General features: G+C 33.9%; 1 protein-coding gene, 1 non-coding gene and 1 pseudogene across 3 annotated transcripts; 2 read left to right on the top strand and 1 right to left on the bottom strand.

Moving 5' to 3' along the window:
- Positions 1 to 3382: 3382 nt before the first annotated feature.
- Positions 3383 to 8018, top strand: LOC146921736 (Leucine-rich repeat (LRR) family protein). Its single transcript, XM_085715035.1, has 11 exons — positions 3383 to 3699; positions 3786 to 3933; positions 4029 to 4100; positions 5606 to 5677; positions 5916 to 5987; positions 6087 to 6230; positions 6332 to 6412; positions 6520 to 6591; positions 6718 to 6789; positions 7435 to 7506; positions 7588 to 8018. Exons 1-11 carry the CDS (start codon positions 3606 to 3608, stop codon positions 7676 to 7678), a joined length of 990 nt encoding a protein of 329 aa, XP_085571161.1. The 5' UTR covers positions 3383 to 3605; the 3' UTR covers positions 7679 to 8018.
- A 943-nt stretch (positions 8019 to 8961) lies between these two features.
- LOC146921735 (U1 spliceosomal RNA) lies at positions 8962 to 9122 on the top strand. The gene has a single exon (XR_015012960.1). It is a non-coding gene; the product is annotated as a U1 spliceosomal RNA (small nuclear RNA).
- Positions 9123 to 9612: 490 nt separating this feature from the next.
- Positions 9613 to 11508, bottom strand: LOC146921734 (pentatricopeptide repeat-containing protein At5g66520 pseudogene; annotated as a pseudogene). Its single transcript, XR_015012225.1, has one exon. The product of XR_015012225.1 is annotated as a pentatricopeptide repeat-containing protein At5g66520 pseudogene (transcript).
- Positions 11509 to 12311: the final 803 nt, after the last annotated feature.

Genomic DNA, 12311 nt, shown 5'->3' with positions numbered 1-12311 from the left:
ATTTTTTTGGACACCTAAAAAATTGTTAACACGACATTGCTCTTTGTATATTCTAGCTGAAAATTATCCCATGAAGGCATATTTTTGGAAAGGTCTGTTGTGAGAGTTGTCATCACAAGGAAATAGTTAGCTTTGTTCACCTATCCCCGGTTAATTGTCTTAAGCTAAATGAGGATGGTAATTCCTTTGACAACCCAATGTGTAATTGTTATGGTGATTTGATTTGAAGCTTCATTGGGATAGAGTTTGTTTATTCAAGTTGTGGTTGCACAAGCACTACTAATTTGAATGTTGAATTATGTGACATCACGCAAGGGATATAGTTGGTTCAACAACATGATGGGTATAGAGTGATTTGTGAATAATAGTTTGGTTCAAAACCATGCGAACCATAGTTTGGAGATAGAAAGTATATCGTGATCGAATATGAATATTATCCATGAAATATGGAGGATCGATCTAACAATGACGGTGGATCATTGTAAGAAATAATTCACAATGACGATATTTGGCCAAAATTCATGGATGAGAAGTATGTGATGGTGGGGGTGATGTGGAAGGTTTTTAGTGAAGCGTACAAGGCCATGATATGACATTGAAAGTTGTCTTTTAGACGTTGAAATTCTCACATGCATAAATATTTAAAAGGAAAAGTAGAATTTTTTTATTGTAATACGTGCATTGAATTTAATTTTTAACTTTTGATTGATTGAATGCACAAGTATTAATAGAATATTTCTATTTTTGTGTTGTTAAACATGTGTCCTTGGGACACAAGTTAACATGACCTAAAAAACTCTCATCGGATCTTAATTCCTGATCGTCTAAGATCTGAAGATAAAATCTGATCTGTCCTAATCCCTATTTATTGCCTGATCGGGAGTTAGGACTTGATTCGTTTTCGAAACACATTTGGCAGAACCAAACATAAATTTTATGAATTTCAACATTAATATCTAACATAATTTTTGCATATAACATGAGCTTCCACTTGAGACATGACTTACCGGAATGATGTAAGCACAAGAGAAAAGACCCGGGAAGAAAAAAAATAAAATGATAGAAAGAATAAAATGAAATGTAGAATCACTAGAGCACACATTTATATAAAATGTAGTGCAATATTATCCACATAAATTATCGGTGAATTGTGCGGCATATAAAACTTAAAAGACATATATTTGCAATAAGTTCATTTGTGTTTTAAACGGTCGGGACAATTTCGGGAATCATTTTATCGGGACAAGCAGCATTTTTCATTTATATATTGTTAGGAAATTGACCACAAAAAAATATGGGTGCATTGTCGACCAAAAAAAAAATATATATAAACCCAAAAAAAATCTTTGATGTACTATAATATTATATCTTATGCATGTGACATTCTATCAAATGAAACTGCTTCTTCATATTCATTATCAACCATAATCGAATTACCTTTATTTATTTTTTTGGTGGTTTCTTTCTTTCCTCTTAAAATATACACGTGTTCTTGAAACAAAAACCGTCTCTCCACAAAAGAATCTTCCCATGACTTGGCTTCATCATTATTGTATTGTTTCCACTTTTGCACATGAGCGAAGTAATGGACACACATCCTTGAGAAATACATGAACTAAATGATCGAGAATTGATCCAATGTACATATTGTGCGAATTTGAGTTATGTGGTGGATGAACTCTAATCGAGAAGAAAGTTTCTGAAATACCATTTTCAAGTTTTGTCAACTTAACTACAACTTTATTATAGCAAGTTGTAATAATGTGCCCTATATTTGGTAATGTTAATCACTTCTCTTTTAGTGTGATTCCACTATTATTGTGTGGTATAAACCATCTTTGATATATTTAAAACGTGCCTTAAAGCCAAATATTGGCATATAATCACTTTTACGATAATTTAACTCTTTATTTTGTGGCAACAATGTTTAATGCAGTATCTCTCTCAGTTGCAATCCCCTTTAGGATATTGTCTTTAAACTTAAAAAGAATAATACACATTTGTAGAATCCAAGTAAATCAGAAGTCAGAAAAGCAAAACCATTAGAATATGTCAACTTCGATGAAGTGACCTTAATTATCTCAAACAATTGTATCTTATACTGATTAGTTTTATATTTGTAATTCATTAACAAAACAATAGAAAAAGTGTTAAACACCTTAACAGATTCAAGATAAGCCCAAAATATATCATGAAGAGTTGTAGACTCACAAACAATTCTAAACTTGTAAACATATTTGTAATTCTTCAAACATTTAAACAATTATTGCATTTCTGACCTCTCAAATTTGATGGACTTTTTCTATCTTTGACATGCATTATAAACTTGATTTATATTCATCAAATTGTCTCTTCTTTTATCTTTCAAATTCATCAGGATATCTCAAGTTCCATCATATTCCTTGTCTAGTCAATAACAACCCCCTTCTCTTTCTCAATTAATCTACCAACAAAAAGGTGATCTTCTAACTTTGATTCCATCGAATGGTTGTGCACCCTAATAATAATACTCAATGACCATTCATTAAATTGACAAATAACCACACAACTTAAATAGACATGCACATTTCCTTGACCTCGTGTCTTTTCGTTTCAATTTTTTATTGTTTCCTCTACACACACCACCCTTTTTACAACCCAAGACTAACATTGGAAACCTTCTTTCACCACCATGATCAGATTTCCCCATAGACGTTTGTTGCTTGTTGACGAGGCCAAATTAACCATGACCGGATTTCCCTATAGACCTTTCTATTGCTTGTTGACAAAAACCAACAATGTAAACGAGTTAAAAGAATCAATACTTGTTCCTTGACGTCACAAGAGTGTAGAAACTCTTTAGCAATCCTTAATTGATGATTTGTAACACACTTTTGCAACAAAAAAAAAACAGAACTTTTGGAGAAATAGACGGAATATATAAGTCACTTATGATGAAAAAATGTAGTACAAATGAGTTGTCTCAAATACATGTTAAAATCCGATTGGTTCGTAAGTCCCGATCTTGATCGAATGGGACATAACTCCTAATCCCAAGCATTCGTTAATTAGAATTTGTTAAAGATATATATATTTATTTTTATTTTTGCATTTCGGAGTGATTGTGAGCAAAAGCATTTAAATTCTAAATTTTATGACTTTCTTATGATTAATTAATCTCATAATTTCTTAAAAATTAATTATTAAAATAATACTCCCTCCCGTCCTATTTACAAGAAACAATTTACTTTTTATATACATTAAATAATTTATGTATTTGGTTTAGGTTTTTGATTAGATACATACATTATTCAATGTATCTAAAAAGTCAACTTTCTCTTGTAAATAGGACCCGAGGGAGTAAATGATTAAAAGAGTACTCTGAAAATAGCAGTGCCGACCGACTAGTGTGAGCAGTGAGATTTCCAACTTGTTCATTCCTTCCGCGTTAGCTCATTCTCCTCAACTTCCATTTCTTTAATCAAATCACCAAAAAAAACCACTCTCTTCCTCTTTCACTCAAATCTAAACAAAAACAAAACATCATCAACAACAACACTTTTTTCAGATCTACGACAACACTTTCCCATTCACACACCACAAAACAACCACAAAACAAAATCAAAATGTGGCGAATACCCTTTACTTCACTTTCCTTCACCTTCATTCTCGCTCTTTCAATTCTCAACTTTGCACACTGCAAGACCCTTAAACGTGACGGTAAACAAACAAACACCCTTTTTCAATCTTTCTCTGATTCCGTTAATTGGGTTTTTGATTTGATTTGATGGGTTTTTGATTTGCAGTTAAGGCTTTGAATGAGATCAAAGCTTCACTTGGTTGGAGAGTAGTTTATGCTTGGGTTGGTGATGATCCTTGCGGTGATGGTGATCTTCCTCCTTGGTCTGGTGTTACTTGTTCCACTGTCGGTGATTATCGTGTTGTAACTGAACTGTAAGTATTTGTTTATTTTATGGAAGAAAAAAATTGGTTTTATATTTGTGGTGTGATATTAGTGTAATTGAGATTGGTTTTGTTGTTATTTGTAGTGAGGTGTATGCGGTTTCGATTGTTGGACCTTTTCCTACTGCTGCTACAAGCTTGTTGGATCTTACACGCCTGTAAGTTACTTACTTAATTTGTGTTGGCTTATCTTTTGATCCTTGTAATTGCTTGAAGATTACACATTGTTGCTTGATACGGAAGTTTTAATTCGCAATTCTGGTTGCATCGCGATCCTTTATATTATGAAGAATTGCGGTAAAAGACGACTGATTTAGCCTCAATCACGTCCGCTTTTGAGATCATGTAGACATAAAAAACCATGCTGACATGTCACCGTTTTAAAGGGATAACCTTGTGTGTAGTTCTTATATGTAGTGGACAACATAAACACAACACATATAGAGTAATATTTACGAAGATTTTTATTTTCAAAACCATACTTGATACTAATGGTTGTGCTGGCGTTGGATGGCAATTGGGGAAAGGGTTTGTGTGTGTATGTTTCTCATGTAGTTTTGCTAAATTATAGGGTTTTAATTGGTTTGGTTATAGTACCTTATTGGTGGTGAAAAGTTGGGTTCCTAGTGTACAAGGGTATATTTGAAGAGTTTTGTGGTGGACTGTGAATTTAGTGGTATAATGTATGATTGAAATTTAACAACTTTTGACAGAGCCGACAAATTATATTGCAATGACTATTATGTTTATTGAATGAAAATTATACTTGCAGTCATCCAAAGAGGATAATTAGAGAAGGGATAGTTTGTTACGGGAGGATAGAGAGAGCGAGTTGAGTTTGTTATATAGAGACTGAAGGATAAGGAAAAGGTATCTTTTGGGAAAACCATTTGGTTAGGTATGGACAGAGAATGTTCCCTGTAGGAGCTTTGCCCTATGGGCATTAGGATATTCATCCTTTTGCAGTTATCTTACACTTTGAGAAATAATACACCGTACTTCCAGTTTTGTGCATTTCAATCCCTTTTTCTATATTCAGTTAGTTGCGGCGATCCTGACACGCAACAAGGATGCTCTTGCAGCAGAAAAAAATGAAAATAGACCAGAGCCAAGCCAAAGCTCCTACTCCAGGGAATAATCTCCTAACCAGAGAGAAACCTCGCATAGACCAACTTTAACAATATTTCCTAATACCCCTTCCCCACTCTCTACTTACAATATATTCTCATCCTCTACGAATCTAGCTCCACGTCACTAACTAACTAACTAACTTCCATTCCCTCCCCCATGGCCCACTTGCATCTAGAATATACCTATGTGTTCTATCAACTTTGTTTACTCTTATGACTTTTCATGTGCATACCCAAATTTGAAATATTTAACGTAGAGATCAATATAGCATTTGTGCATGGGTAGAAGATATGTGTTAGCTAAAATGACTAAATAATGTATCCAAGAAGGTGAATAACTGTGATTTGTTTTTGCATTGTATTGCCAATTATAAGTAATAAATGGAACATTCAGGGACACATGTTATGACGACACACTGCTTGCTTACTGCTTGTCTACCTTTGATCTTGTTTTTTTTTTTACATTCAAAGACTTCAAGTTTGCCGCTTTCTTCCAAGCTCTTAGTAATTGAAGTATTGTCCACTTTTGGCAGGGATCTCCATAATAACAAATTGACAGGGCCTATTCCTCCTCAAATTGGTCGGTTGAAGCGTCTTAAAATACTGTACGGATTTTCTACTCCCTCTTAGATTCTGATTTCTTTGTATATGGTTCAGATACTCAATTTTGATGTGATCATTGTGATGCTGTACAATGCCATTGGCAAGATTTTTATGCTAATAACAGTTGTTGATTTTTGAAGATTATGCTTTTTCCACTACTTCTATGTTAACTGTCATTAATCGCTTGGCTCTACTATTTGAATTATGCAGTTCATTATTTTACCTGTTGTTTCCTTGCAGAAATTTGAGGTGGAACAAACTGCAGGATGCAATTCCTCCAGAAATTGGGGAGCTTAAAAGTTTGACGCATCTGTATGTAGCCTTAACCTTCTTGGTAACTTTTGGCTTGTTAGTCTTTCCTTCCCGATTTTTGCATTTTATTAACAATTAAGATATGATATCCTTATGCAGGTACTTAAGCTTCAACAGTTTCAAGGGTGAAATCCCCAGGGAGCTAGCAGATCTACCTGACCTACGTTACCTTTATCTTCATGAAAACCGTTTGACCGGAAGAATACCACCAGAATTGGGCACTCTACAAAACCTTCGGCACTTGTAATTTTCAAATCCTATTAGCACAATCTTCTACTTCAGAGAATATTTATATCTCATTCTCATACCAATTATGTCTCATTATCTTACTGTCATGTTTATAGGGATGCTGGTAACAATCATTTAGTTGGTACCATAAGGGAACTCATTCGTATTGAAGGTTGCTTTCCATCACTACGGAATTTGTAAGTTCTTGTTTGTCAATTATTTATCTTGAGAAGTTTCCATTTGGTCTTAAATATCTACATTGCAGTTTTCTCTCAACATTAACATATTTTGTTCTGCTAACCAGATATCTAAACAATAATTATTTTACTGGAGGAATACCTGCACAACTTGCTAACTTATCCAGTCTTGAAATCTTGTGAGTATTTCTCCTTTACCGCGTCTTAATGTGTGTTTCAATGGTGCTGTTAAACATAATTTTACTGTGTCAAGATCTATCGAGCTGGAAAACTCCCATAACATGCTGTTTGTTTGTTGGAGACAGGTATCTGTCCTACAACAAAATGTCAGGAGTCATACCATCTAGCGTTGCTCATATTCCTAAATTGACATACTTGTAAGTTTGCAGTTCAACATTACTATTATGTATTTGATAGTTCGCTGGACTAGTTATGAAGCATATATTTAGGGTAGAATATAAAATAGTTGGTTTGATCATTGAAATATGTATATAAAAAACATTGTTCGTCAAATAGGAACTCTTGATTAATTTTTTCATTGGAGTAAATTTGGTATTTTGCTAGAATACACTTGTTTTGAATTATTTTACATTTGCTTCCTGATGTTTATGCATTTCTTGTATGTTTACTTAAAAATATCTTGGTAACAGATATATTTTAAAATTTGTATTATTTCTGAAAACTCGATGCAATTTTTTGGTTCCTCTTTTTTGTCAAAACTTGTAAACTTTCAGGCATTCAATCCTCTAATGCAATATATGAACTAGAAACTCATGCTTAACTACCTGTTATCAATTTCCCACTGACAAATAATGGTCTTAATTTGATGTTATAAGCTTCAATGCCTGATTATTTGAGCTAAATTTTTTTATTCATAATCATGTGAAAAACGGAGATGGAAATTTGCCATGATTTCTTTGCTTTCTGCCAGATAGACCAACATATATTAATACCTGCAAGAAATGTGTTTGGCATCTTAGTGAAGCATTCTCAATATAAAACATTTCTAATATTTATTTCAGGTACTTGGATCACAATCAATTTTCCGGGAGAATTCCTGAACCCTTTTACAAGCATCCATTTTTGAAAGAAATGTGAGTCTCCTACCATCGAGTAAATCAACCATTTATCTTGTGTTCGTTGAACTGAATAATCATATCATATGGTCTTGGCAGGTACATCGAGGGAAACGCATTCCGGCCTGGTGTCAATCCAATTGGTTTGCACAAAGTGCTTGAAGTTTCTGATTCAGAATTCCTTGTTTAATGAAACTCAATCTTAATTTTTTTTTTTCCTTCCAGAAAGTCTAATAGTTCATGTTATTATGTCAGTGAAATAGCCAAAATAGGTGTTTCATTTTTTGCCAAAGCTATCTTGTCACCATCAATAAACAATAGTTCTTTAAGTTTATTATTTATTATGAGCTTTTCACGTATGGAGGAAGTTCATTGTATTATAGATATAGTTATGTACTCTCGATTTCAACTTCAAAAATAGAGGAAGTATGATACCACCTATGTCCTTAAATATAGCACCATTTGGAGACAACTCTTGTAATTTTTAATCATATTTCAAGTTACTAAATATATTTGTTATTTTTTTCGAATATACCCTCTTGTTAATACTCATAAGAAAAATCAGAACTAGATACACTAATAGACAAGGTGTGATTCAGTAATAATACTAATACAAAAAAATCATGATGTATAAAGCAGAAAGAATACTCACAAATATAGACTCATCAGGTACTATATCAGTCAACTGCATCAAATGAAACAAATAAAGACTTTCCTTAAAGCAACTATTTTGCACATAACCAGAAACCATTGAACCCCATATTCCTTTATCCTTCTCAGGCGCTTCATCGAAGAACAATCTAGCCGAATCATCATCATCCACTTTCGTATGTCCAGAAATCATCACACTCCAAGAAACTGCACTTAAGCTAGGAATTTCATACTAACTAAACTAACATTTAACCACTAAATAACTAACTAAACTTAAACGAGTATAAATAAGGTCCAAACATAAAATTGTGTTTAAGGTTTATTCATACTCTGAGAAAATGAAATCTTGTCTAATTATGATTTCTCCTGACACGAGCAATAGGGCATCGTAGACTCTTCACTTCTTATCGTTATTTCTAACATCAAAGTTTCAAGCCACAAGGCGTGAAAAGCTGAGAACAGGCACATGCATGACAGGTAGGAAGGGGTGAAATTGTTGATATGGAGAGCTTTCCATCCTTATGATAGTGATGTTGGGTTCTCACAACATGCTCATAGGATTTTCGTTGGAAATTTGAAGGTTAACATGTTTAATGGTGTCTGTTATGCGATTCAGGAGTTTAAATTGTTGCAAATAATTTCACTTGTTCTTCCATGGTGGCCCTCTCTGATTCCATACATAACGTAGCACATGGTTTGTGCAGAGTGCAGACTTTATGCGTGTAGTATATAGGTTTCATACTAGAAGTCCCACATCGGAGAGAATTGCTGAAACAGCGAGGGAAAGAGACTATAAAATAAAACGGTATGACATTGAATTACATACTTACCTGGATGGGGTCGATGGGTGATCATGAAGGCCCATGGCCTAGGCAAGTGACCTCCATTGCACTTAGGAGGGGTGTTAGCCTAAGGTCTATCCAAGTGGTGGAGTCTACATCATAATTTGTTGCAGCGGGGGCCTGCGTTCGCGCGGCCCCTTCCAATAGTAGTATAATTTTTGTATGAATAAATAGTTAACTTTGATTGAGGGGTAACCTTGGCGCAACTGGTAAAGTTGTTGTCATATGACTGAAAGGTCACGGTTCAAGTTCTGGAAACAACCTCTTGTGTAAAACAGGGTAAAGTTGTGTACAATACATCAAATGGTGGGACCCCTTCCCGGACCCTGCATATGTGGGAGCTCTAGTGCATTGGGTTGCCCTTAAATAGTTAATTTTGATTATTGAGGGGAAATAAATAATTTTGTTATTAAGCTTTGTTTTATTATGCTTTTTCTACTACTTCTATTATTCTACATTAAATGTCATTAATCGCTTGGTTATACTATTTGAATTATGCAGTTCATTTTTTTACCTGTTGTTTCCTTGCAGTTCATTTTCTTACCTATTTGAATTATGCAATTCGAGCTTAAAAGTTTGACGCATCTGTATGTAACCTTAACCTTTGGTAATTTTTGGCTTGTTGTTAGTCTTTCTTTCCCTATTTTTGCATTTTATTAACAATTGAGATATGATATCCTTATGCAGGTACTTAAGCTTCAACAGTTTCAAGGAAAATAAAAAGCACTATTGTTATCTCTCCTTTTGGAATACATGTGATAAACCCTAAATATCTATTGATTATAGTCTAACTGCATATGCATTTTCTTCAAAACTGAGTGTATCCCCTCCATTTGTGGATGAGTTTTCTCACCGGCAATGAACTCACTGACAACTCCATCAATCTCTACTGAGCTACAACCTGGTGCCTTGTTTGCCCCTTTGATTTTCATCATATCCCTTACCCTTCTAGCATCACTATGTTTCCCAGATGCTGCATACAAATTAGAAAGCAAAACATATACTCCACTGTGAATGTGATTATCTAACTGCAACACTTTTTCAGCAGCAAGTTCAGCTAGTTGAGTTTCTCCATGATTACAGCATGCACTCAGAAATGCTCTCCAAGCCGATGTCTCTTCAGAGCCATTCCATGAATTGGTTATTTTTCTTATCATTACCATAGCTTCTTCAAAAAGCCCTGCTCTGCTTAGTAAATCAACCAAACAACCATAATGTTCGCTTTTTGGCACAATGTTGTAAACGCTACACATTTTATCCAACAACTTCAGACCTTCATATGCCATTCCCGAGTAACTACAAGCAGTAAAAACTGCAATGAATGTTATATCATCAGGTTTTACCCCAACTTTTTCCATATCGTAAAACAGCTTCAATGCACCTTTCCCATCTCCATGCATTGCCATACCAGAAATCATGGCATTCCAACATACAACATCTCTCACTTTCATTGAATCGAATAATCTTTTTGCTAATTCCAAATTTCCACATTTCGCATACATATCTAATAAACTAGTACTCAAACGAACACTCAATGGTACTAGCCTCGATCGATTCAAATATCGATGAATCCAGACACCAATATCCAAAGCACCTAGATGAGCACAAGCAGAAAGAATGCTCACAAATATAGACTCATCCGGTACTATATCAGTCAACTGCATCAAACGAAACAAATAAAGACTTTCCTTAAAGCAACTATTTTGCACATAACCAGAAATCATTGCACCCCATATCCCCTTATCCTTCTCAGGCGCTTCGTCAAAGAACAATCTAGCCGAATCAACATCACCCACTTTCGCATAACCCGAAATCATCACACTCCAAGAAACCACGTTTAAGCTAGGAATTTCATCAAACACGTACCGTGCAGCTACCACATCGCCAAAAACACAGTACATTGCCATCAAACTATTACCCGCATAGATATCAAACACAAGACCCAATTTTGAACTATACCCATGAATCATTTTCCCTAAAGAACAATCATGAAATGTTCCACAAGCCTTCAATACATAAGGTATAGTATAGTTATCAGGTTTCAATTCACTTTGAAGCATTTTAACAAACACTTGAAGTGCACTTTTGAACTTATTATTAAGTAGAAAAGCTTTGATTATTGTGTTGTATATACAAACTGTGGGATTCTGAATTTGTTCAAAGACTCTGCATGCATAGGTGAGACTTTCATCATGATGTTTGTGTGATGAACAGAAAGCTAAAACTCTGCTTAAAGCAAAGGTATTGTTTTCAAGACCTGTTGTGAAGACTTGTGCATGTGCTTGTTTGAGGTGTTTCATGGATTTGCATTTCTCTAATAGTACTAAGCATCTTTTGGTGCTACTTGACATGTGAATTGTGAAGAAAACTAGATTCAAAATTGAATTACAATATTCATTCACGTTAGTTTCATCTTTACAATATTCACTCACTGCTTGCTAGTTGTTTTCCCATGTATCGTTGTTATCTTTAGTATCATAGTCAATTTAATAGTGTTGTGCGTATGTCAAAAAAAAAAATTTAATAGTGTTGTGCTTGTTTCGGCTCGGCTCTGACGAGAATTGAACCGGATAGAAAAATGGTTTGTTTTATGTTTAATTTGTCAATTCATGTAATTATACTTTTGAAAGTGTAATTACCAAAATGAACCCTAAGGCTCTGTTTGTATAACTTAAAACTAACGGAGCGGAATGAAACGAAACGGAATAAAGATTCTATTCCACTGTTTGGATATTTTACGACGGAATCGAGTTAATTTCCCATTCCATTGTTTGGAAAATCAACGGAACGGAATGAGTTATTAATTTTTTATTCCAATTTTACCCTTTATTTAAAAAACATCAATAGGTGGAATTTTCAACTCAATTCAATCAATATTTGATTATTTTGGCATGTTAGTAGTGCTAATATACATGGTTATTTTAAACGATTACCTTCATTCATGAGTACCGTCAAAGTCACATGTTCATAACAACCATTTGAGAATATATTAACATGAGATTTGTAAACAAGCCTAATTTTTTTTTTTTTAAGATAAACAAGCCTAAATTATTTCTTGTAACAAGCCTAAATTGTTTTTTCGGAAGCTATTCAACTTGTTACTCTTGTCTTTCACTCAAATGTAATTTTCTTTTATGTTTATAATCTATTTTGAAATAAATAAACTAAATTCAAAAGAATTCTCATACAAAAACTCAAATTTTCAAGAAGTGACATATTAGCATAAGTATATTCGGACTTGTACTTCTCTTTACTATCAATAAATTTTCCTTTCTTTTCTCTTCACAAATAAAATCATAAGTATGGTTTAGATTAGTATATTTTATGTGA

Source organism: Medicago sativa, chromosome 5 (assembly GCF_051527215.1).
Source record: "Medicago sativa cultivar Bolivia chromosome 5, Bolivia_mono, whole genome shotgun sequence".
NCBI classification, from domain to species: Eukaryota; Viridiplantae; Streptophyta; class Magnoliopsida; order Fabales; family Fabaceae; genus Medicago; species Medicago sativa.
This window is presented reverse-complemented; position numbering and strand designations above follow the sequence as displayed.

Bases quoted from the DNA above. Each gene is read 5' to 3' on its own strand.
- LOC146921736 (XM_085715035.1), top strand. From the start codon at position 3,606: ATGTGGCGAATACCCTTTACTTCACTTTCCTTCACCTTCATTCTCGCT. The intron at 3,700-3,785 runs GTAAACAAACAA...TTTGATTTGCAG, and splicing joins CAAGACCCTTAAACGTGACG to TTAAGGCTTTGAATGAGATC. The intron at 6,790-7,434 runs GTAAGTTTGCAG...TATTTATTTCAG, and splicing joins ATTCCTAAATTGACATACTT to GTACTTGGATCACAATCAAT.